General features: G+C 37.0%; 1 protein-coding gene across 1 annotated transcript in view; it reads left to right on the forward strand.

Moving 5' to 3' along the window:
* LOC114669587 (extracellular calcium-sensing receptor-like) overlaps nt 1–23,429 on the forward strand; it is a 36,119-nt gene that overhangs the window by 10,020 nt on the left and 2,670 nt on the right. Inside the window, exons 3-4 of the mRNA XM_051922440.1 lie at nt 8,315–8,551; nt 8,870–8,993. Coding sequence (XP_051778400.1) covers nt 8,315–8,551; nt 8,870–8,993 — 361 coding nt within the window. The remainder of the gene's footprint in view (nt 1–8,314; nt 8,552–8,869; nt 8,994–23,429) is intronic.

Consider the following 23,429-nt stretch of genomic DNA (forward strand, 5'->3'; position numbering starts at 1 on the left):
GGCTCTGACAGGTTCTGATGGATTGTTATGTAAGGAACTATATATGTTAAATAGCAAGTACCATGCCACTCTTTGGACAACCAGTGATAAGCTTTTTTTCAACATACAAAAGGGTGGTGAATAGTATGTAAGTATAACTGAGTGTTCCTGAGTTATTATACTGTTGGGAACCTGTTATGTTGAACTGGAAATTGTATCTGTGTACAATTATATTTCTTGAATTGAGTTTTGTTTTGACTACAATGTTCTTACATTTATACATAGTGGAGCAAAGTCAATTAGATTCCCAGAGATAAATTCAGAAAGGGGTGTTGGTTTATTTGCTCTTGGTCTAACAGGTGGAAAAAAGGTGAAATCTGTGTTTTCTGTAAAATTTATACCTGTCACCTTAGAAAGTTTCCAATACCCTGCTCTGTTTTCCATTAACCCAGTTGTAGGTTAACATTAGGACCAGCATCTGTTTTCTTTCAGGGAATCTGTGAACAGAGAGACCCCTGTACACAAGACTTGTGCTAAGGCCACACAAACCCAACATGCTGATTTGTTAGGACTAGCATTAGAATGATTTGCATAACATTGGAACAAAACTATTTAACTATTTATACTATGTTTGCTGTTTTCATGTTTAAGATAGATTGGTTTTAGTATTGTAATAGATGACCAGGAAATTTGCCCCACTGGGACACCTGGAGAAGGGAAGGACCGGAGAGGGGCAGTATCTTCTCTGGGACGCAAGAAGGCACCTGCCCTGGATTGTATGGGGGCCATGGAGCTTGGAAGCTCAACCCTGTGGGGTACTGTGGCCACCGCCAGGGGGTGCCTGGATGGTTCCAGAGCCATGGACTGCAGCACTTCTGCCACACCAGGAAGTGCTGCCGGAACAGAACCAGGTACACCTGGAGTGCTTCCGGGTACCCATGCAGCACTTCCGCCACACCAGGAAGTGCTGCAGGAAGGCCATCAGGGAGCACCTGGAGCACATCCGGGTGCAGTATAAAAGGAGCCACCTCACTCCATTCAAGAGGCCAGAGTCGGGTGGAAGAGAAAGAGAGGACTGTCAGTCTATTTTGCCATTTTGTGCACGATGTGTGCTGTAGGGAAGAAGAAGAAAAATAAACGTGTGTGTTTTGGACTTGGCTGTCTCAGTGTCTGTCTGTGTCCGGGCTGGTTATTTCACAGTATATAATTATCATTAATGTCCCCTCATCTCGCTTTGTTGGTTCAGTGCCGTTGTTAGTATATAATATGGACTAAACAATTAATAATTTTAGGTCTGTTATGAAACAGTATGACATTATACAGTATAATTGAGTGCTTTTATAGGTACTCTTGGTTTTAAATAATATGTATTTTAATTAATGAGGCTGAATGAACTGTTTGGTAATTTCTCTTTCTGACCAGCGATATGTGTTCCAAATACCACTTTTGTAGACCATTTGATCCATTTTCTGGATGAATAGGCCTCCTTTTGGAGCTCTTTTCCAGAAGGTGTTCTGGGGCTTTTGTCACATCTGCTGGATTAGGCACCTTCTTACAGTGTTAAGCATGGACCCATGTAGGTCTCACTTCCAACCTAAAGGCTGAGGTAGTAGAGAAAGAAAAAACTTCTATGAGCCATGCCAATGAAGAGTCAAGTAATACTGATGCTTGAATAATGTGACAAGTGGCCAATCTCCAGTTTAAAAGAATGTGCATTTACTGATCTGGACTCCAGGAGGGCATCCTCTGGATTTAAAAGTGTGAGCTTATATTTTGTGAGTCTTGCAGTTGTTAGGTACAGTGTCTCTCTAGTTGTTATCAGTAAAGCTTCATCATATGGCCCAAAAAGTATAAGGGGAGAGCACACAAAATCTCCTTATGTAAGAAACTGACAGATGAATTCTTGAAGATGAGGAACACATGCTCTGCTGAAAAAAAGCCCTAAAACAACTCTCATATTCTGAATTTGAGTTGTGGTACGTGGTTGTCCTTCCACCATAATAACAATCAATTGCTTACCCTTCAGTGGAGGATCAGGCAGCTCTGAGATTCTAACAGTGGAAATAGTGGCTTCTGTGTCATCTAGAAAAAGGAAAGGCTTCCCAATCACTTTAACATTCACCATAGGGTTTAGGCAGCAAAAGCAGGAGGCAGAAAGTCCAGAGATGAACCAGTTAATTTCTAGAAGGCAGCTGGTGGTGGAGGCAGAAGGAGTTGCTCTACCCTAAAACAGTCTACTAGAATGTTTTCATTTCCTGCAACTGAACAATACTGGTTCCATTGGCCCAGTTTGCTACAAAGGTGACAGATACACAGAGTCTTATGAGTACAGAAATAGCTATCCGAACTGATACTGATCCTACTGATACTGATGTAGTTGCTCAAAACAATTAAAGGAACATTTTTTACTCAGAGTATACCATCAAGTCAGTGAAAGTTCTGTTCAGTTAGGTAGCATAGGGGGTTGTTAATCAGTTTCAACTGCTTTGGTGTTAATGAAATTACGAGATAACCCCCAAAGCAGGAATGGGTTAACAGCTGAAGGCCGCTGACATTTTTCCCTCCTCATCTTTTCTGACTGTTTTTTTTCACTAGTTTTGCATTTGGCTATGGTCAGTGTCACTACTGGTAACATGAAGCGATACCTGGACCCTACAGAGGTTGCACAGGTAATCCAGCATCTCCAGGATGACACATCAATATGTGCCATTGCCAGAAGGTTTGCTGTGTCTCCTAGCACAGTCTCAAGGGCATGTAGGAGATTCCAGGAAACAGGCAGTTACTCTAGGAGAGCTAGACAGGGCCGTAGAAGGTCCTTAACCCATCAGCAGGACCGCTATCTGCTCCTTTGGGCAAGGAGGAATAGGATGAGCACTGCCAGAGTCCTACAAAATGACCTCCAGCAAGCCACTGGTGTGAATGTCTCTGACCAAACAATCAGAAACAGACTTCATGGGGGTGGCCTGAGGGCCTGACAACACTACGATTCTTTGTCAAGTCAGTGAGGGGGGCAGCCTGATGCGCAAAATTGGGAATGAACCACCTGTAGTACCCCACGAGCCTGAGGAAGGTACAAATCTGCCTCTGTGTTTCAGAAAGTGGACACACAAGCAACTCCCCCACCTTGTCCATTTGAGGCTCGAGCAAACCCTTCCCCATGGAATATCACAGATAATGGGTTTCCGACATACCCAGCTTGCACTTTTTAGGGCTATCCGTCAAACCCACCAGCCTCAAACTGTCAAGCACCGCCCAAAGGCAGATGAGATAAGATTCCCAGTCATTACTGAAAATGACAACATAGTTAAGATAGGCAGATTGGGATTGCAGGATTTAGTCCATTATCCACTGAAAGGTCAATGGTGCGCCATGGAGACTAAAAGGGAGCGCAACTGGACTCCTCCAGGGGGACTTGCCAATATCCTTTCGTTAGGTCTTGGGTGAAAATATATGAGGCTTGCCCGAGCTTCTCTAACAGCTCATCCACACATAATATCGGGTTTGCATCAAACTTGCTTTTGCTTGGACAAATCATGCCTAACTGGAGCATCTGCTGCATTTCTTTGTGCATCACTGAAGCGTGCCCTAACTGATTTATTAAATGGCAATTATTTCTGCTTCCAGTAATTCCAGACAAGATAGGAAACAGCAAGGACCTTTCCCTCTCTGCTCCTTCTTTTCCATTACTGAAGCATAAGCAGCCTATCTCTCCTTCACATTCTGCTACGATTATTACACACTCAGCCATTCTGCACAGCTGTTTTTCTTGTTCCTGCCTTCTTGCAAATAGTAAAGAAACAGTGGCCCTCAGTATGGCTTCAGAGAAAGTGTTTTAGTTGTGGAGTTACAGTACTGAAGAGCCAATCCTAATAACAAACATTGTAAGAAAAAGACTATGTATAAATATTTGAAATATAACTGAATATATATCTATCCTGTATATTGTATTCTATGTATTTTTTGTGTTTTATTATATTATCACTGTTCTGGAGAGATATGTAAGTAACAATATAATTCTACTGTATGCACAAGATAATAAATACTGTATGTTTAATGATGAGATCACCTCGGGATGATTCCCTGCTGAATGCCCACTGCAATTGACACTATTTATTATTATTAGTAGTAGTAGTGGTAATAGTATTTGAAAGTTATCAAAGATAAAAAAGATGACGACTCAAAGACAGTTTGTTTTTATGCCGATCTAAGTTAGTTCTTTGCGATCTACTTAAATGTTGCATGAGAAAGGTTTAAGAACAATCACGATTGTCTCAAACTCAAAAGTTATTCAAAAATGTAAAATTTCTTGGCTGTCACATACCGTTCACTTGATGACATACAGTATTTTACACATACAGCTTTTATTAATGAAGTTGATGGATCAAATCAATAAATAAATGACTGTTTCCTAAAATGTCTCCCAGTCAATTTTAAAACCAATTTTATATGTAGCGCTGTTTTTGCAAACCTTTTAAAAATTAATTAAGCTTAATATTGTTTCACATGATTATAATTTGCTAGTGGGAATATGAAATACATTTATAGATTGAAAATCTCTAGGTATGAGTTTCATGAGGTACATTCTGTTTGAAACACTAAATGGTAATAAGATTTGTTACTTTTACTATAAAGTAATGATTTCAGGAGAAAACGTAATGAACAACCATTCAAAATAGTAAAAAAAAAAACAACTTTATATTGCCAAAGTGCTTAGAATGGTTTGTATAGCGTAAGTATGAGACTGGAAGTCATTTATGTTTGTCCAAAGACAAACTGTTATAATTTGCACAACTGCAGCATACTGTGCAACAAGGATTCAATACTGTCTCGCAGAGGGCATGATGCGAGTGACGCTGGGAAAGGGTGTTACAATAATCACGTCATTATTGACACTGGGCGTTCTGTGATATGGAGGGCGTTCCGTGTATAACATCAGAGGTATTGCGGTCTGCAGCTTCACACTGTTGGAAAAGTCTGCCAGATGTCCAGGGTCTTCACTTGAAGATTCATCCCCCACCTCACTGGACAACTCCAGTTCAATTTCAAACCCTGTTCCATGACTGACATTGTCTGCGGCGACCCGTCAAAAGAGGGCATTCCTTTTTCCTATTAAGAGTGGCCAGGGTGAGGTGTCTGATACGGCAGCTAAAACCTTAAAGTTCTTCCCTTTAAATTTCAGAGGGAGTAATATAATCTTGTACATTTAAATGTCCCCATGGACGCAGTGGGTGTGCACTTGCTCTGTGGTCTTATAAGGTGTCTTCCGGAGTGAGTCACGGCAGATTACGCAGAGTTCACTATCAGAGTCTAACAGTGCCAAGACTTTCTGCCCAGCCAACGTAATAGAGACCTTAAAATTGTCCTCCTTTAACATCTTGTGGGAAACTTGTAAGCCGCATACCTGGGGCATACCCATAACCATGGTTTGTGCAGATGGGAGATGGCACTCTCGAGCCAGATGTCCTGGATGATCACAGCAAAAGCAGCTGTGTTCAGTCCGGACTAAAGTGTTCCCAAGATAGCAACTTCTACCTGTGGTTCTGGCTGGATCAAAGTCTGAGTTGAGCTAGGGTAGCCCTGTTGTTTCCAGGTGGCTTGTGCACCCTCCAGTCTGCAGGTCAGATCTAGCAGCAAGTGGATGTTGTTACATAGAATTTCATCACAAAGGATCTTGCCTATCCCTAACAGCACTGCATCAATAGCAAGCTTCTCCACAATGCATTCGAAAATGTCTCCATGGATCCAGCTTTGAATCAGGTCCACTATGCCCTGGATCTGTCTTCATATAGGGCGGTCCGGATCAATATTTTACAGACGAAACTGGTGCCCCTTGGCCACCGGGCTCACAGCCGTGTGGAGGAGAATCTGTTGCCTCAGGAAGTCATAATCATCATGCCTTTTGGGAGGGAGGTTTCGCACAACCTGTAGGGCCTCCCCAGTTAAAAACGGGGACATGATAGCCAGCCAGGCTCCCCTGTTCCAGCGCATCAATGTATAGCCTTTTTTCTTGCACACAAAGAAAACTATATTAGAGAAATAAAACACATTGCCTTTGAAGGTTAAAATTTTATGTGTAGTCCCTTTTCCTGCTGAAAGCTGATTAGCATGTCATTTAGTTATGAGAAAAAATCACAAATTACTAACAGAAAATGAATTTTGAATAACGGTTCACATTGCATTATGATTATTTTTGAGATGACAAATCTGAGGCAGCTCCCTCTTTTGAGACAAATTCTACATGGAATTAAGCTTGGGAATTACTACATAATGAAAAAGACTCTTTGTTTAATTATAATACAGTATAAACAAGTCTGAAAAACACTATATAAATCCAATGCTTGAGATTTTGAAGAGTTTGGTTAAAATGGTCTGCTTCTTAGTACTGTTCATGACTGCCTCAGTAAGGGGAGAAGCATCAACTTGTAAGCTGTGGAGAAAAACAGAACTTCCAATTTTTTCAAAACCTGGAGATATAATAATTGGTGGCATGTTTTCTGTACATGACAGCCCTATAGATGTTATCTTAACATTTAAAGACATGCCACAAGAATCTGTATGCAAAGTGTAAGTTATTGTTCCTTTTTTCTTTTTTGCAGATAAATATACTTTAAGCAAGCTTTTCTATAAACATCATAAAATGTCATATGAAATAGTCAGTCCGAACAGCAGACACAGATAGAAAGCAGTGATGCAATATGTGTTGAAGCAAGATAAAACAAATTGTTGTAATGCATTTTATTCTTGTTTTAAGTGACAATGTTGTGATTGTACTCATTGCCTAAAATACAATAAAAAATAATAATACATAAACATATTAATTTATTTAATCACCAAGAATCTTATCAATATCAATCTATTTTTAAATTATTTTTTGCATTGGTTGTTTTCTGTAGTTTTAATATGATTTTGTATTTGGTTGATTTTGAATTTATCTTGCATTTGATTTTATAATTTTCTTTGTAAAAGTACCGAAGAGTTAAAAAAGAACCCACTTTTGATTTAAACAGTTTGAACTTCAGAGAGCTCCAGTGTACGCAAACTATGATTTTTGCAATTGAAGAGATAAATAATAGGACTGATATCCTGCCTGGCATCAATCTGGGCTATAAGATTTATGATTCCTGCAGAGATGTGCGTTTGGCTCTTCAAGCAGCAATGGCTTTAGTGAATGGTCAGGAAGATGGACAGATGGACGGCTGTAATGAACAATCAAGAGCACCCGTGATTGTAGGACAAACCAATTCCTCCCCAGTAATAGGATTCACAACAGCTCTTAGTCCTTTTAACATTCCAGCGGTGAGAAAGTGTTAAAAGTCTTCTTTATTTTTCAGTTAAAATGATATTTAATACAACAGATAATATTAATATTATATATTTTTTCTTACAATACCTTCCTAAAATAATTGATGGAAATTTTTTCTTGTTTCTTTCTTTCCTACAGATCAGTCATGGTGCCAGCTGTTCATGCCTCAGTAATAAAAATCTCTATCCCACGTTTTTCAGGACAATAGCAAGTGATTATTATCAAAGCAGAGCTTTGGTGCAATTAGTAAAACATTTTGGTTGGACGTGGGTTGGAGCAATAAGAAGTGATACTGATTATGGCAACTATGGTATGGCCACATTTGTGCAAATTGCCCAGAAGGAGGGAGTTTGCATTGAGTATTCAGAGCCCATTTACAGAACATATCCAAAAGAAAAATTTATTAAAATTGTAGATATCATTAAAAAGTCCACTTCAAAAGTGATTGTAGCTTTTGTTTCTTTCAGTGATCTGGAATATCTTCTCAATGAGTTATTCAATCAGAATGTTACAGGATATCAGTGGATTGGTACTGAATCTTGGATTTCAGCCAGAAACCCTACATTTATAAAATACTACAAACTGTTGAGTGGAGCTATTGGGACTGCTGTTAGCAGTGCAGTGATTCCAGGTCTGCAGGAATTTTTACTGAATGTTCGTCCATCTAACAATCATGGCAACACTGGCCTGAATAGTTTCTGGGAATTCTTATTTAACTGTTCTCTGTCTAAGCAAAACAATGCAGACCTTCCTCCTTGCACAGCATCTGAGAGTTTAAGTAATATAAATAATCAATATACAGATTTATCAAACAATGGATATTCTAGTGATGTATATAAGGCCACCTACGCGGTAGCCTATGCACTACATAATCTGTTATCATGCCAGAATGAAAAAAGACCCACTGCCAATGGGACATGCTCTATCAAAATGCCGATTGACCCATCACAGGTAAATAAAGATGTTTTCCAACAAAGAGAGACAAGAGATAAAATATAATTTCTGTTCAGCAAATCATTTCTGTTCTTGCAGGTGCTGAATTACCTGAAATCTATAAATTTTTCAACCAGCTATGCAGAAAATTTTTACTTTGATGGAAATGGAGATCCAGCAGCAAAAGGCAAAACATACGATTTGGTAAACTGGCAGCTCAATGCAGATGGCATGATTGAATTTGTAACAGTTGGTGAATACTATGCATTTTTGTCTGAGGGGAAATTTGTGATAGATTATAACAACATTGTCTGGGCTGGTTCCAAAAGAAATGAGGTAAAACTATATTTATTTTTCTCACACAAAGAATATTTTGATCAATTTATTTGTGTTATCTTAAAAGAAAGCCAAATAAACTACCACAAAGCTTTATCTTTATAAACAAGGTATTGTACTTTTCCATCTCATGATTTTTAGAGAAAACTTAAAGCAAAATTAACAGTTAAACCTCTTAGAACAACCTATCTTTCATCTTTATTTATGAGTCTAATCTTTTTAAACAAGCTAATTTTTTTTTCATCTCATAATTTTTGCCAACTTTATTTATGATTCTAATGCTGGGTAGATGTACTACGTAATGAGCTTTCTCTTCAGGTGCCCAAGTCTGTGTGCAGTGAGAGCTGCCGTCCAGGCACTCGTAAGGCTGTGCAGAAAGGAAGACCTATTTGCTGCTTTGACTGCATACCTTGTGCTGAAGGGGAAATCAGCAACAAATCTGGTATGTCATTGCTGTACACATTTTTATTTAAATGGATCAGTAGTTCAATGCTAAAATCTCTAAACTGACCTTGTATGAGTGAATGAGTGAGTGAGTGAGTGAGTGAGTGAGCACTTCACCTGCTACGTGAAGTAGGTTCAGACTTCACGGTTGTGCCCATCTTGAACAGCATTCCATGCCAAAGACAAGAACGTGACTCTACTGAAGAGAAGATATTCCAAATGTGAGTGAGTGTGTGGTGGGTACCCTGTGATCTGATGACATTCAGTACAGAAATTACACTTGGCTTGTTTGTGTTGCTACCCAAATTGGCTCCAGCGCCATGTGATAAAATCCATCCATCCATTTATCCATTAATTTTCCAACCCACTGAATCCAAACACAGGGTCACGGGGGTCTGCTGGAGCCAATCCCAGCCAACACAGGGCACAAGGCAGGAATCAATCCCGTGCAGGGTGCCAACCCACCGCAGGACACACACAAACTCACCCACACACCAAGCACACACAAGGGTCAATTTAGAATCGCCAATCCAATGCACTAGTAAATTTATAAACAACTAATTAAGCTGTGAAGTTTTCCACTTAATGTTTCCAGGATGGGGCCAGCCCTAAAATGCCTGAACTGATTCAAACAATTTTAAAAACAGATTGATCGAATGAGTGTGAACAAGTCATATTTACACCTCTTTGCATCCATTTTCTAACTAGCTTGTCTAGTTCAGAGTTTCAGAAATGCTTGAAGCATGATTAGAATTTGTAATTAATTTGGATTTGTTTTTGAGGGGAATCAATGGGATCAATGTCTTATGTAGAACTGGAGAATAAGTATAACATTAACCTTCTCAAACCTGATGAAATAAAATTAGGGTTGAATCTTGGTGTGCTTAGTGTAGTACATTGTACTCCATATACAGTATGTCAGCAAAACTGAGAAAAACTGCCATAAAAATCATAAATGAAGATATTAATTTTTATGTTGTTTTCTGCAGTTTTTAATCAAGTGTCTAATCCTGTGTCCAAAATTTAATTGTGCACGTTAAAAAAAAGATTATGGATATGCTGTTAATCCGAAATGTTTTTGTTATTGCAGACTCTACTGAATGTGTGAAGTGCCCATTGGAGTACAAGGCAAATAAACAAAAAGACCAGTGCATTTTAAAGGAAATTGAATTCTTGTCATTTGAAGAAAATATGGGGATATTGCTTGTTACTTTAGCGTTGCTGGGAGCTTCACTTACAATTGCAATAGGAGTTGTCTTTTACCGTAAGAGAGACACACCAATTGTTAAAGCAAACAACTCAGAATTAAGTTTCCTTCTCCTGTTTTCATTAACACTTTGCTTCCTGTGTTCTCTTACTTTCATTGGTCAGCCCACTGAGTGGTCTTGTATGCTGCGCCATACAGCTTTTGGCATCACATTTGTTTTGTGTATATCGTGTGTTCTTGGAAAAACTATTGTGGTTTTAATGGCATTTAGAGCCACGCTGCCAGGTAATAATGTCATGAAGTGGTTTGGAGCCACGCAGCAGCGATTAAGTGTGTGCATGTTCACTTTGGTACAAGTTATTATATGTACACTTTGGTTAATGGTGTCACCTCCCTTCCCCAACAAAAACATGGCACATTTTACAGAAATCATTATTTTAGAGTGTGACCTTGGATCCAAAACAGCATTTTATGCAGTTTTAGGTTATATAGGCTTTCTTGCTGCATTGTGCTTTGTTCTGGCATTTCTGGCCCGAAAACTTCCAGACAACTTCAATGAAGCAAAATTTATCACATTTAGCATTCTGATATTCTGTGCTGTTTGGATCACTTTTATTCCTGCATACATCAGCTCACCAGGGAAGTACACTGTAGCTGTCGAAATATTTGCAATTCTGGCTTCCAGTTTTGGTTTGTTATTTTGCATTTTTTTACCTAAGTGTTACATTATATTATTAAAACCAGAGAAGAATACAAAGAAAAATCTAATGGGTAAAATGAAGCCAAAGTGACATGATCTCACAGTTAAAATAATAACATGCACAGAGATAAATTAAAAGTCCAATTGTACATCAATCCATTGTTTTCCAATATTTTCCATTACATTATGTCAGGGAGCTGAAGTTTACATTAAATGCAGCAGGATCTGGCAAGACAGTCAGCCTATCATTGGCCTGAATGTACTCACATTCACACTTAGGTTTACTTGGTGAGCTTCATGGTGCTGAATGGTCTGATCAATAAAACTATTCTAATGTTCATACAAGGCTGATTTAGAGGTGCCATTTAGCCTGTACTTGGGAAATCTCACACGGACAAGTGGGAAATGTAAACTGAGCAAACAGTTTCCAGGACAAAAAACTTCATTTTGCAAAAATAATTTTTCAAATTATAATGCAGCCTTTCATGGTCTTTTTAATCTGTTTTGAAAATACACTCTTTATACAATATAGAAGCATAGAATTTCATTTGATTTTTTAAATTATATTTAAAATAAGAACAAGCAATGCTATATTGTACAAAGTTTGGAAAGAAAGTTTGATGTAGAGGTTTGATTTTTTTTTTATTTCTGTCAATCCCTTATTTCAAAGTCTTTTTTTTTTTAAATAAAACCATTCTTTGCTATCTTTTGAATAGTATTGATTAAAATGATACTTTGTTTGACTTTTTTTTCCTCTGAAAAAGCTAACATTACATTCTGAGTAGTATCATGTTAAATACAAGTCTTAAAAAGTAAATAATCTACTATAGGTTACCAGAGCAAATCTTTGCACATTGCTTATTATATCAAATAGCTGAAATGTCACTTTATCTTTTAATGATGCAACCCTATATTCTTTTAATAAAACCCCATGTTTTGGTTGTAATACCATGTTAAGTATGTTTCTGTTTTGCCTTTTTAATACAATACATGGTAGTAACAAGGCTCTGAAATGACCTAAAAAGGGAAATCTATAGGCAGGCAATTGGCAGGGACATCTGCAAAAAACTTCTCCCCGATATACAGGCTACTCATTATTTAATTGAAATGATTGACCCTCAGCTAATAAACAGGGTGAGGGATCATTGTTAAAAGTATAAAGTCACCATTGAGCCTAGAAGTGACACCGGATCCTCAAGTCATCAAAAGGAGTTTAAAAAAATGGAGCTGGACAATGGGAGGGTAGGGAGGAAGTACTTGTCTGATGAGATGAATTGGTCATCAAAAGAGGTATAGGAGTCCTACATTACAACCAAATGGACAATCCTTATTTGACTATTTTTATCCTGTTTTTTTGCACTTTATTTGCATTTTTCCCCTTTAATAAAAACCCTTTTCTGGAATCCCTATCTTTATTGTGTGCATAGGTAAGCCACAGTAGTGCCCTCTAGTGTTCACAACCTGCATATAGATAAAAGAACCATTATTGCTTTATGGTGTGAATATTGAAGCAAGACGAACTAAGGCTGTTTTATTCAATAAGATATGTATAATCTATTCTCAATTTACATGCTTCCACTGGGATCTATAATTAGGAAACATAATGTTAATTTTCACTCGTAGGCAGATGACACCCAGTTATACATTTCATTTAGATCAAATGAAGTTTCTCCGATGTCTTTAATTAGTAGTGTTAGTGAATTAAAGGAGTGGATGGATGAGAACTACTTGTCTTTAAACACAGATAAAACAGAGATGTTAATTGTTGGAGGGAATGACGCTGATCACAACAATATTCTGTCATCATTTAACTCAGTTGGAATCACCATTAATTTTACTGAATCAGCCCGCAATCTAGGAGTTATCTTTGACTCTAGCATGTTATTTAAAGTGCACATTACAAAGTTGTCCAAATCATATTTCTTCCATCTTAAAAATGTTGGGAAATTAAGGCGCTTTCTAAATAAACAGGAGTCTGAGAAATTAATTCATGCATTTATTTCTAGTAGGATTGACTACTGCAATGCGGTGTTCATTGGATGTTCAAACTGTTTTTTATACAGCCTCCAGTTAATCCAAAATGCTGCTGCAAGAATTATTACAAGAACAAGAAAATACGAACACATAACTCCAGTTCTTAAATCCTTACACTGGCTCCCGGTTAAGTTTAGGGCAAATTTCAAAATCCTCCTTTTAACATATAAAGCATTAATTGCCAAGGTCCGACTTACTTATCTGAACTTATCATGACTTACACACCAGAGCGCACATTAAGATCTCAAGATGCTGGTCTTCTTATGATTCCAAGAATTAATTAAATAATGGTGGGAGGTCGATCTTTTAATTACAGTGCCCCTAAACTGTGGAATGGTATGCCTGCTACTATAAGAGATGCCCCTTCGGTCTCAGGTTTTAAATCCATTACTTCAGTTTAGCATATCCTGACTAGAGCTGCTGATTAACTGTACATACTGAATCTCTGTTGTTAATCATTAGCACTAAAACATAAGTAACATGATAGTTATAACTGGATACTAACCCTCACCTATTCTGTTTCTCTTCTCAGTACCCAAATGTGGCACTTGGTGCCATGGCCCACCTGCCAAGTTGTTTTGCCTGCCTAAGGTAAAGTCATCCCTGATGGAGGATCACAGGAATCATGGGAAAGAGGGGTCCTTTCATCAGATTAGCGCTATTTCAGCTGTGGAATGGCCAAACGGGGGAGGCAGCTTGATGAATGAAGTCTCCAAGACTCTAAACAAATCCAAATCATATTATGTGATATTATCTACTGTTAAATCATACTCCGTACTTCTAAAATTTTTATACTGTATTGAGGGTTTGTTCTATTCTGTGTATTGTACTGTATTGTAATGACCCCCTTCTTTTTGACACCCACTGCACGCCCAGCCTACTTGGAAAGGGGTCTCTCTTTGAACTGCCTTTCCCAAGGTTTCTTCCATTTTTTCCCTACAAGGGTTTTTTTGGGAGTTTTTTCTTGTCTTCTTAGAGAGTCAAGACTGGGGGGCTTTCAAGAGGCAGGGCCTGTTAAAGCCCATTGTGGCACTTCTTGTGTGATTTTGGGCTATACAAAAAATAAATTGTATTGTATTGTATAATCAACCCCTCTCTAATACAACATATTGCCCACTGCATCATTCAGTCAATTAGTCAAGCTTTCTCAAACTGTCATGATCACAAGTGTCTTTACAAAATACACAAGAGAGCTGTTCACATAAATAAGAAAATTTGATGTGTGCAGCACATGAATTTTACAAATTTAGTTGTGAATATAACAATAAAATATTCATCATTATAATCATCACCAGTTTAACCTCTCCAGTCTTATTATTCACTCTACTTGGTCCTGGGCATTGTTTCTGGTGAGACCAATTAATTTCATATCATCCCCTTCACTTCCATCATTCTGGACTTTTCCACCCCATTATCCTTTGCCTTTTGCCCCTAATGACTAAACCTGTAACAGTAAAATATTACAGGACCATATGTGAAATAAAAGGAAAGAATATTCTTTTGTGGAAAACAAATATTGTCCTTGCAATGTTGTTCTACAGTTGGGGCACAATAACATAATTATTATTTACATGTAAATCTGTTGAAATATATTTGCAGTGCTAATAACTGTGTCACTTTTTATGTTTATTGAGTGACTGATTTTTGAGTTATTATGTCCATACACTCATCTTGTCCTGCAAACAGGTATAACTCTGAAAGTAGTGACATTGTTTCTAGAAATGCCTAAAATTTGTAAATTTGTTTGTAACTGAAACTCTCAGTCTCATTACAATAATTTCAAACTAAATAAGGATGAAACAGAAATCTTAGTGATTGTCAAACACAGATATAGCGAGCATATTAGAAATAAACTTGATTTCTTGATGTAAAAAATTTGGGGGTAGTCATCAACTCTCAGCTAACCTTTAAATCATACATTAACCAAATTACTAGGACTGCATTTTTTCACTTAAAGAATATAGGAAAAGTTAGACCTTTTATAACTTAGTTCACGTTTTTGTTTTTAGTCGACTAGATTATTGTAATGCACGTCTCTCAGGACTAACAAATAATCAATCAACTGCAAGTAGTGCAGAATACAGCAGCCAGAATCTTAACTAGAAAAAGGAAATTTGAGCACATCTCACCAGTTTAAGGTCGTTACATTGATTACCGGTGTTGTTCAGATTTGACTTTAAAATACTACTACTAATGGTTTACAAAGCTTTAGTTAATCTTGCACTGTCCTTTATTTTGAAATGCCTGCCCCCCTACACTTCAAGTCGTAACCTTAGATCTTCGATTGGAAATCTGCTTATAATTCCAAAAGCCAAACTTAAAAGAAGTGGTGAGGCAGCCTTTTGCTGTTATGCATCTCAAATATGCAATACGTTTCCTACAGAAATTCTTCATTTTATAACATTTTAAAAAACTTCTAAAAACCCATTATTTTAATTTGGCTTTTTCATAGTTACTTTTCAGTTGTATTCCTAATAGACTATACTGTATGGGCATACAATTATCATATTCTTCAGAGGTATGCAATTTGTATTAATCATCACTATTCTCTGCTGTTTTTTTCTGGTTCTTCTTTGTTGGTGGTCCACGCTACCACCATCTGATCAAAGCACCATGCAGCTCCCTGAGATGATGGAATGAAGGTGATTGTCCCAGCTGTTCACAAGACCAACTTCATCAAATCCTATCATGTGAAGCATGAAAACTAAGAGGATTGATTTAGGAACACTTATGTTAGGTAGAATGCCCAGTTGGGGCTGGGTGGACCTTTGGCCTTGTTACCCCTGCAGATTTTGTGTCTTTCTCCAGCCTAACTGGAGTTTTTCTTGTTTTTTCTGTCCTTCTGGCCATCTGACCTTATCTTGTTTTGTTGTTATTTATTTCTTTAATATTATTGCTTAATCTTAATAGTTTTCTCTTCTTGTAACTTTTTTTTGTCATTCTGTAAAGCAATTTGAGCTACATTGTTGAGCTACATTACAATCTAATCTGTAATTTATGTGGTGTAGGCATAATGCATACATCACAGACATCATTTCTAAAAAACATACATCCACCCAGCTATCTTCCAATTCATTTTCCTGAGCAAGGCAAGGAACAACCCCAAGATAGGAGGCCGATCAATTGCAGAGTGAACACACTCACACACAAACACAAAACAGTTAATGCTAAATGAATTGTGTGTGAGTATGCAGACAAAACGCATTTGACTGTGACATTTTTCTATTTATAAAAAAGGCTCTGGAAAATGGAGTGAGCATTCCTTTTAAATTTCGATTCTGTATACTTGGCTGACAAACTGTACATTCCTTGTAAGAATGTTTTTTCCATTTTTGACATTTCACTGTGTATGATAAAATAAATCTTAAAATGGATTAAAAAAATTAATGGATGGAATTATGAAAATGAATTATTTAGTTGTCAGGTTGGTTATGTATAAGTTTGCCATGTCAAAAAACCATAACCTGATTTTGGCTTTTTATGATAATTTTGTTTAAATTGGTTTCTTAAAAGAAGAACAACTCATAAATGTGAACTGGCTAAGGCATAATCTGAGATGGAGTCATTTTTTTTAACTTTTATTAATAACATTTTCTTGAAAAAGTTGGTTTCCCCTTTTTTTGATTAAAAATAGAGTTTAATGTGAAGCTTAAGTCAGAACAAGTCAATCCATTAGGTGACATAGGGGGACGCTTAGGATGCTGTCATTTGAGGGGCACCATTTATGAAAGTTAAAGGGCATGTGCTCCAGACACTTAGGGCGGCATGAGTCAAACTTTGATGATACTGAGAGGGTTCTGTTACCTGCTGGGTGCTTTGGACAACAAGGGTCTGTCCACCCTGGCTAAGGCTCAAAATGGGTTTGAACTGACATAGATTGAAGTGCATTTTTAGGTCACAATTTAATTTAAATTTGTTTAACTTGTTATACCATTTTTATTATTTAGGCTATATATCATTTCTTGAAAATATAAGAAAAGTATTCATAAAGTATTCAGAATAAGGTACACATTCCGAGTATTCAATTAGAATACAAATCTCAATATATTCAGTTCAATATATTCAGTATTCAGTATCTAAACAATTTTTTAGAGTATTCTGCCCAGCAGATTATCTAATTAATCCACCATGAGTATCCTGGTCAAATTTCATGCAACAACGTAATGAAGGACTTTGCAGCAAATAAGTCCAGGATGGTAAAACTGTTAAAAGATTTCATTGTCATGTTAGTCCTTAAATTTTATTAAATGTCTATTGTGAAAGCTCTGCACTTACTGTGTTACGTGTAAATATCATGTCATGTCATTTTCTAACCTGCTTAATCCAAACCACGGTTGCAAGTGGTGCCAGAGCCTATCCCAGTTAGCACACAGCTCAAGGCAGGAACAAATATTGGACAGGGCGCCAGTCCATTGTGGGGCAAACACACTCACAACCCAACCACACACCTGGGCCAATTTAGTGTTGGAAATTTGCCAAACTTGAATGTCTTTGGACAGTGGGAAGAAAAAGAAGGAGACCTATACAGCACAGGGAGGACATGCAAACTGCATACAGGGAGGACAGGGGACACAATTCCTGGTCTCTTTACTGCAAGGCTATGTTTAAATGAAATAATGTATAATGTACATAGTTCCAGAGATAATCATGCTCTTTATTCTTACATTCACATATTTGTAATTATGCATTTGCCTGAAAGGACCTGTTTATGATTATTATTATTACATTATAACCTCTCGTGCACTTTGCACATGTTTAGTTTGCCATCTATCGGTCTTTCCTACTAAATGAATGGGTCTTTGTTTTTTACATATAGTCTTTGTGCAGTTGTTTTTGCATGGTGGTTTGTTGTTTTTTTTCTTGAGCTTTACATGAGCTTTGGCCGACACTGATGGAATTGCATTTGTTTTGTGCATTTCTTGTGCTTTTAGTTAACTTAATATTTTAATGTCTTTTACAGTCACTCACAGTCACAGTAACTGGAAATGATCTAATGAAATAGTTTGAGGCTGGTACAAAATGTAACTTCAATAGCAGAAAAACATTAGTGTGACAAAATTTTACATACAATTTTTATAGCCTTTTTTTTCTTGCAGACAAATAAAACTATATTACAGAAATGCCTTTGAAAATGAGAAGATTTATGGGTAGTTCTTTTTACTGCTGAAAGCTCACCAGAATAGCATGTCTTTTAAGTATAAGAAAAATATATCACAAATAAATAGTATTATCCTATAAGTAGTATTGCACAGATACTATGATACAGTTTTTTTCTTCATAAAAATGTGATAATAAAATCTGTACTAACAGAAAATTAATTTTGAAGGAAACTAATTGCATTATATTGTAATGATTTTTGAGATGGAAAATCTGAGGCATCTGTCCCTCTTGAGGCAAATTCTATATGGAATTAAGTTTGGGAATTACTAAGTTAAAAAAACACTCTTTGTCCAATTATAATACAATATAAACAAGTTGTGAAAAACACTATATAAATCCTACACTTGAGACTTTGAAGAGTCGGGTTAAAATGGTCTGCTTGTTAGTACTGTTCATGACTGTCTCAGTAAAGGGAGAAATGTCTACTTGTAAGCTGTGGAGAAAAACAGAACTTCCAGTTTTTTCAAAACCAGGAGATATAATAATTGGTGGCATGTTTTCTCTACATGACAGCCCCATAGATGTCACCTTAACATTTAAAAACATACCAGAAGAATCAGTGTGCAAAGTGTAAGTTATTCTTTCCTTTTGTCTTTTTTATTGCAGGAGAATACACTTTAAGCATGCTTTTCTAAAAGCATCATAAAAAATTAAAAGTAATGCCACGGATAGTGTGTTTTTTTATTGTTTCAGAACTTAAAAGGAGGTGATGCATGGTGAAAGGCATGGGTCAGAATTATCAAATTTTATTTCTTTCAGAAAAAACTTTTGAAAGTTTTGATCATAGGGGAGGTTTTGTTTTGTGATGTACAATATTATTAATAATAATATTAATACTCAGTATTTGTAATAGGTAAGTTTTGGAAAAACTTTAGGTAACTTTGAGAAATTATTCCCTCATCAGCCTGAAGGCATGGTGTATGCACTCTCCTCCAGCCTGTTACTTTCTGAGTGTTTACCTCCATTGCATTCCCTCCACTCTATAATGGACTTTAATGGCACTCTTCATTCTGTTGTCATTTTCCCTTCTCCTCAACTTGGGATGTTGGCCTGCCATCTAGAAAAGAATTTTTTTGTTATTTGGTTTACTACAACTTTATTTCTGCTACTCTGCTGGCATTAATATATAATATTGCTCTTCAAACAAAAATTATTCTTTAAATATACTTTTTTTAGCAAAACTCAAAATAGTTGAAACAATTTGGTATACATTGTATAAAACATGCATACAATATAAGCAGTACAACAAAGTCGCATAAAATGGTAAACCAGAACAGCAGAGACAAATAGAAGCAATGATACAGTGTGTGTTGAAGAAAGACAAGTTAAGAATAAAATGCTGATATTTATTCTTTAAACTGAATTGTTGTGTTGTATTCTTGTTTCAAGTGACAATGCTGTGATTGTGATCATTGAGCAAAATAATACCAAACGTAACAACGCATAAACTTGATATATCCAGGACATTGTCAACATCAATCTATTTCTACATTATTTTGTGCATTGGTTGTTTTTGTGACTTTAAAATTATTATGCACTGGGTTTATTTTGCTTGTCTTGCAAATGTTTCCATAATTTCAGTTATATATATTAATTGGTAAGGTTCCAAAAAAATTAAAAATACTTTTGATTTAAACAGTTTGAACTTCAGAGAACTCCAGTGTACTCAGACGTTTATTTTTGCAATCGAAGAGATAAATAATAGGACTGATATCCTGCCTGGCATCAATCTGGGCTATAAGATTTATGATACCTGCAGAGATGTGCGTTTAGCACTTCAGTCAGCAATGGCTTTAGTGAATGGTCAGGAAGATGGACAGATGGACGGCTGCAATGAAAAATCAAGAGCACCTGTGATTGTTGGACAGACCAATTCCTCTCCGGTAGTAGGATTCACAACATCTATTGGTCCTTTCAACATTCCAGCGGTGAGAAAGTCTTCTTTATTTTCAATTAATAAAATAGATAATATTATATCATATATGCTTTCCTGCCAATGCCTTAATTGAGTTATTATACTAGTATGTTCTGTTTGTTTTTTGTTCGTTTCACTGCAGGTCAGTCATGCTGCCAGCTGTGCCTGCCTCAGCAATAAAAATCTCTATCCCACGTTTTTCAGGACAACACCAACTGATTATTATCAAAGCCGAGCTTTGGTGCAATTAGTAAAACATTTTGGTTGGACGTGGGTTGGAGCAATAAGAAGTGATACTGATTATGGCAACTCTGGTATGGCCACATTTGAGCAAATTGCCCAGAATGAGGGAGTTTGCATTGAATATTCGGAGGCCATTTACAGAACATATCCAAAAGAAAAGTTTATTAAGATTGCAGATATCATTAAAAAGTCCACTTCAAAAGTGATTGTAGCTTTTGTTTCTTTCAGTGATCTGGAATATCTTCTGAATGAATTATTTAATCAGAATGTTACTGGATATCAGTGGATTGGAACTCAGTCTTGGATTTCAGCCAAAAACCCCACAATTGTAAAATACTACAAACTGTTGAATGGAGCTATTGGGACTGCCATTAGTACTTCAGTGATCCCAGGTCTGCAGGAATTTTTACTGAATGTTCACCCATCTATGACTCCTGGCAACACTGGCATGAACAGTTTCTGGGAATTTTTATTTAACTGCTCTGTGTCTAAACAGACTAATGCAAAACTTTCTGCTTGCACAGGATCTGAAAGTTTAAATAATATAAGAAATCAGTATGATGATTTAATGAACAATGAATATTCCGCTAATGTATATAAGGCAGTCTATGCGGTAGCATATTCACTGCATAATTTGTTATCATGCCAGAATGAAAAAAGACCTGCTCCCAATGGGACATGCTCTGTGAAAATGCCAATTGACCCATCACAGGTAAATAAAGCTGTTTTTCCTAATGAGAGAAATAAAAGAATTACTTTTCAGCAAAGCATTTATGTTCTTGCAGGTTCTGAATTACCTAAAATATGTAAATTTTTCAACCAGCTATGGAGAAAATTTTTACTTTGATGCAAATGGAGATCCAGCAGCCAAAGGCAAAGCATATGATTTGATAAACTGGCAGCTCAACAGAGATGGCATGATTGAATTTGTAACAGTTGGCGAATATTATGCATTTTTGTCTGAGGGGAAATTTGTGATAGATTATAACAACATTGTCTGGGCTGGTTTCAAAAGAAATGAGGTAAAACTATAATTATTTTGCAATAGAAATAATATTTTAGTATGTTTATTAATGCAATCTTTAAAAAATCAAAACAAACTACCACTAAGCTTAATCTTTTTAAACGAGCTAGTCTTTTTTTCCATCACATGATTTTTGTAGAACACTTGTTCTTCAAAAGCAAGAGAACATCCAAGCCTGTTAGAACAGCACGTCTTTTATCTTTATTTATGATTCTGTTCCTGGGTAGATGTACAACTTAATAAACTTTTTCTTTAGGTGCCCAAGTCTGTGTGCAGTGAAAGCTGCCGTCCAGGCACTCGTAAGGCTGTGCAGAAAGGAAGACCTATTTGCTGCTTTGATTGCATACCTTGTGCTGAAGGGGAAATTAGCAACAAATCTGGTATGTCATTGCTGTACACATTTTTATTTAGATGAATCAATAAGAACTTAATGGGCATAACTGTAATTGGAGAATAAGTATAACATTAACCTATTCAAAAGTGTCAATTTTCAATCTGGCAGAAGATATCAGGCATTCAAACCAGTTCTTCCAGGACGTGCAAAAGCATCTACCCCTTAACTGTACAAACTCTGTGCTGTCCCAGCCCCCAGTTCAAGATCTGTTCCTAGTAGTCTTTCTATAGTCAGGATATATGTTACTACTCTATTATTAGTTGTTATTACAATTAGTTGCATTATTATTTGTTATCTCATTTATTACTGTCTATTTTAATTTTTTACTATCTATTCTTCTACCTATTATTTATTCACTTATCTATTAGTATACCATACAACACCACTTTCTATGACCGCTTAATGCCGAGCAGGGTCACAGTAGACTGGAGCCTATCCTAGCCTAGGCTGCTAGGCAGGAACAAGTCCCTAGACAAGGCTCTAGTCTATCGCAAGCTGAACACACACACACACACACACACACACACACACACACACACACAGAGTAGGGCCAGTTTAATGTTGCCAATGTGCCTAACCTGCATGTCTTTGGACAGTGGGACGAAGCCAGATCACCTTGACGAAACCCACTCAGACAGTCTTCTTATTGCAAGACAGCAGCCCTGCCACTGCACCACCTCTGTTAGTATAATACAATTTAGCAGAGTATTGTATAACAGTTTTCTTAAATTATTATTACTATTTAACTTACACTGGTCCTGAGTTATGTTATATATGCTCTGTTTGTGTACATGCTGCACTGCAGTCCTTCTTATTTAGTGCCACACTCTAAAAAGAGAAAAAGGGCTCTTTTTGATTTAAGGTCATTTTAGTAGTTGTAATGAACTATATTAATATGTTTGTTCACCTAACGTAATTTTTTGCTTTACTTCAAATTGAAAAACCTTGCTGTTGCTTAATGTAACTTCTTCTATTTAGTCTAAAGCAAAAAATCGCTTTGGAGACCTTGCCGGCTCCGACCCCTGTGATGTCATGTCCGGGCTCGCACCAATGGCAGAAGACCTACATGAGCCCGACCCCTTTGACTTCACTTCCTGTCTCCCCCTTTAAAAGCCTCCACCTTTTCCCTGTTCCCTCAGTTCTGTTTGGACTCGGTTTTGTGCACATCAGTGCTGTATTATTTTGAAAAGCAACCTTGCAGCCAGGAAACCAAATTATACGGGTGGCTGCCCCAAACCTTTATATGACTCTGCCTCGAGTTTGTGACTACAGTAATCCCTCCTCCATCGCGGGGGTTGCGTTCCAGAGCCACCCGCGAAATAAGAAAATCCGCGAAGTAGAAACCATATGTTTATATGGTTATTTTTATATTGTCATGCTTGGGTCACAGATTTGCGCAGAAACACAGGAGGTTGTAGAGAGACAGGAACGTTATTCAAACACTGCAAACAAACATTTGTCTCTTTTTCAAAAGTTTAAAATGTGCTCCATGACAAGACAGAGATGACAGTTCTGTCTCACAATTAAAAGAATGCAAACATATCTTCCTCTATCTATCTATCTCTTCAAAGGAGTGCGCGACAGGAGCAGAGTCTGTCAGAAAGACAGAGGAAAGAAAACAAATCAATAGGGCTGTTTGGCTTTTAAGTATGCAAAGCACCGCCGGTACAAAGCTGTTGAAGGCGGCAGCTCACACCACCTCCGTCAGGAGCAGAGAGAGAGAGAGAGAGAGACAGAGAAAAACAAACAGTCAAAAA

Source organism: Erpetoichthys calabaricus, chromosome 2, assembly GCF_900747795.2.
Source record: "Erpetoichthys calabaricus chromosome 2, fErpCal1.3, whole genome shotgun sequence".
Taxonomy (NCBI): Eukaryota; Metazoa; Chordata; class Cladistia; order Polypteriformes; family Polypteridae; genus Erpetoichthys; species Erpetoichthys calabaricus.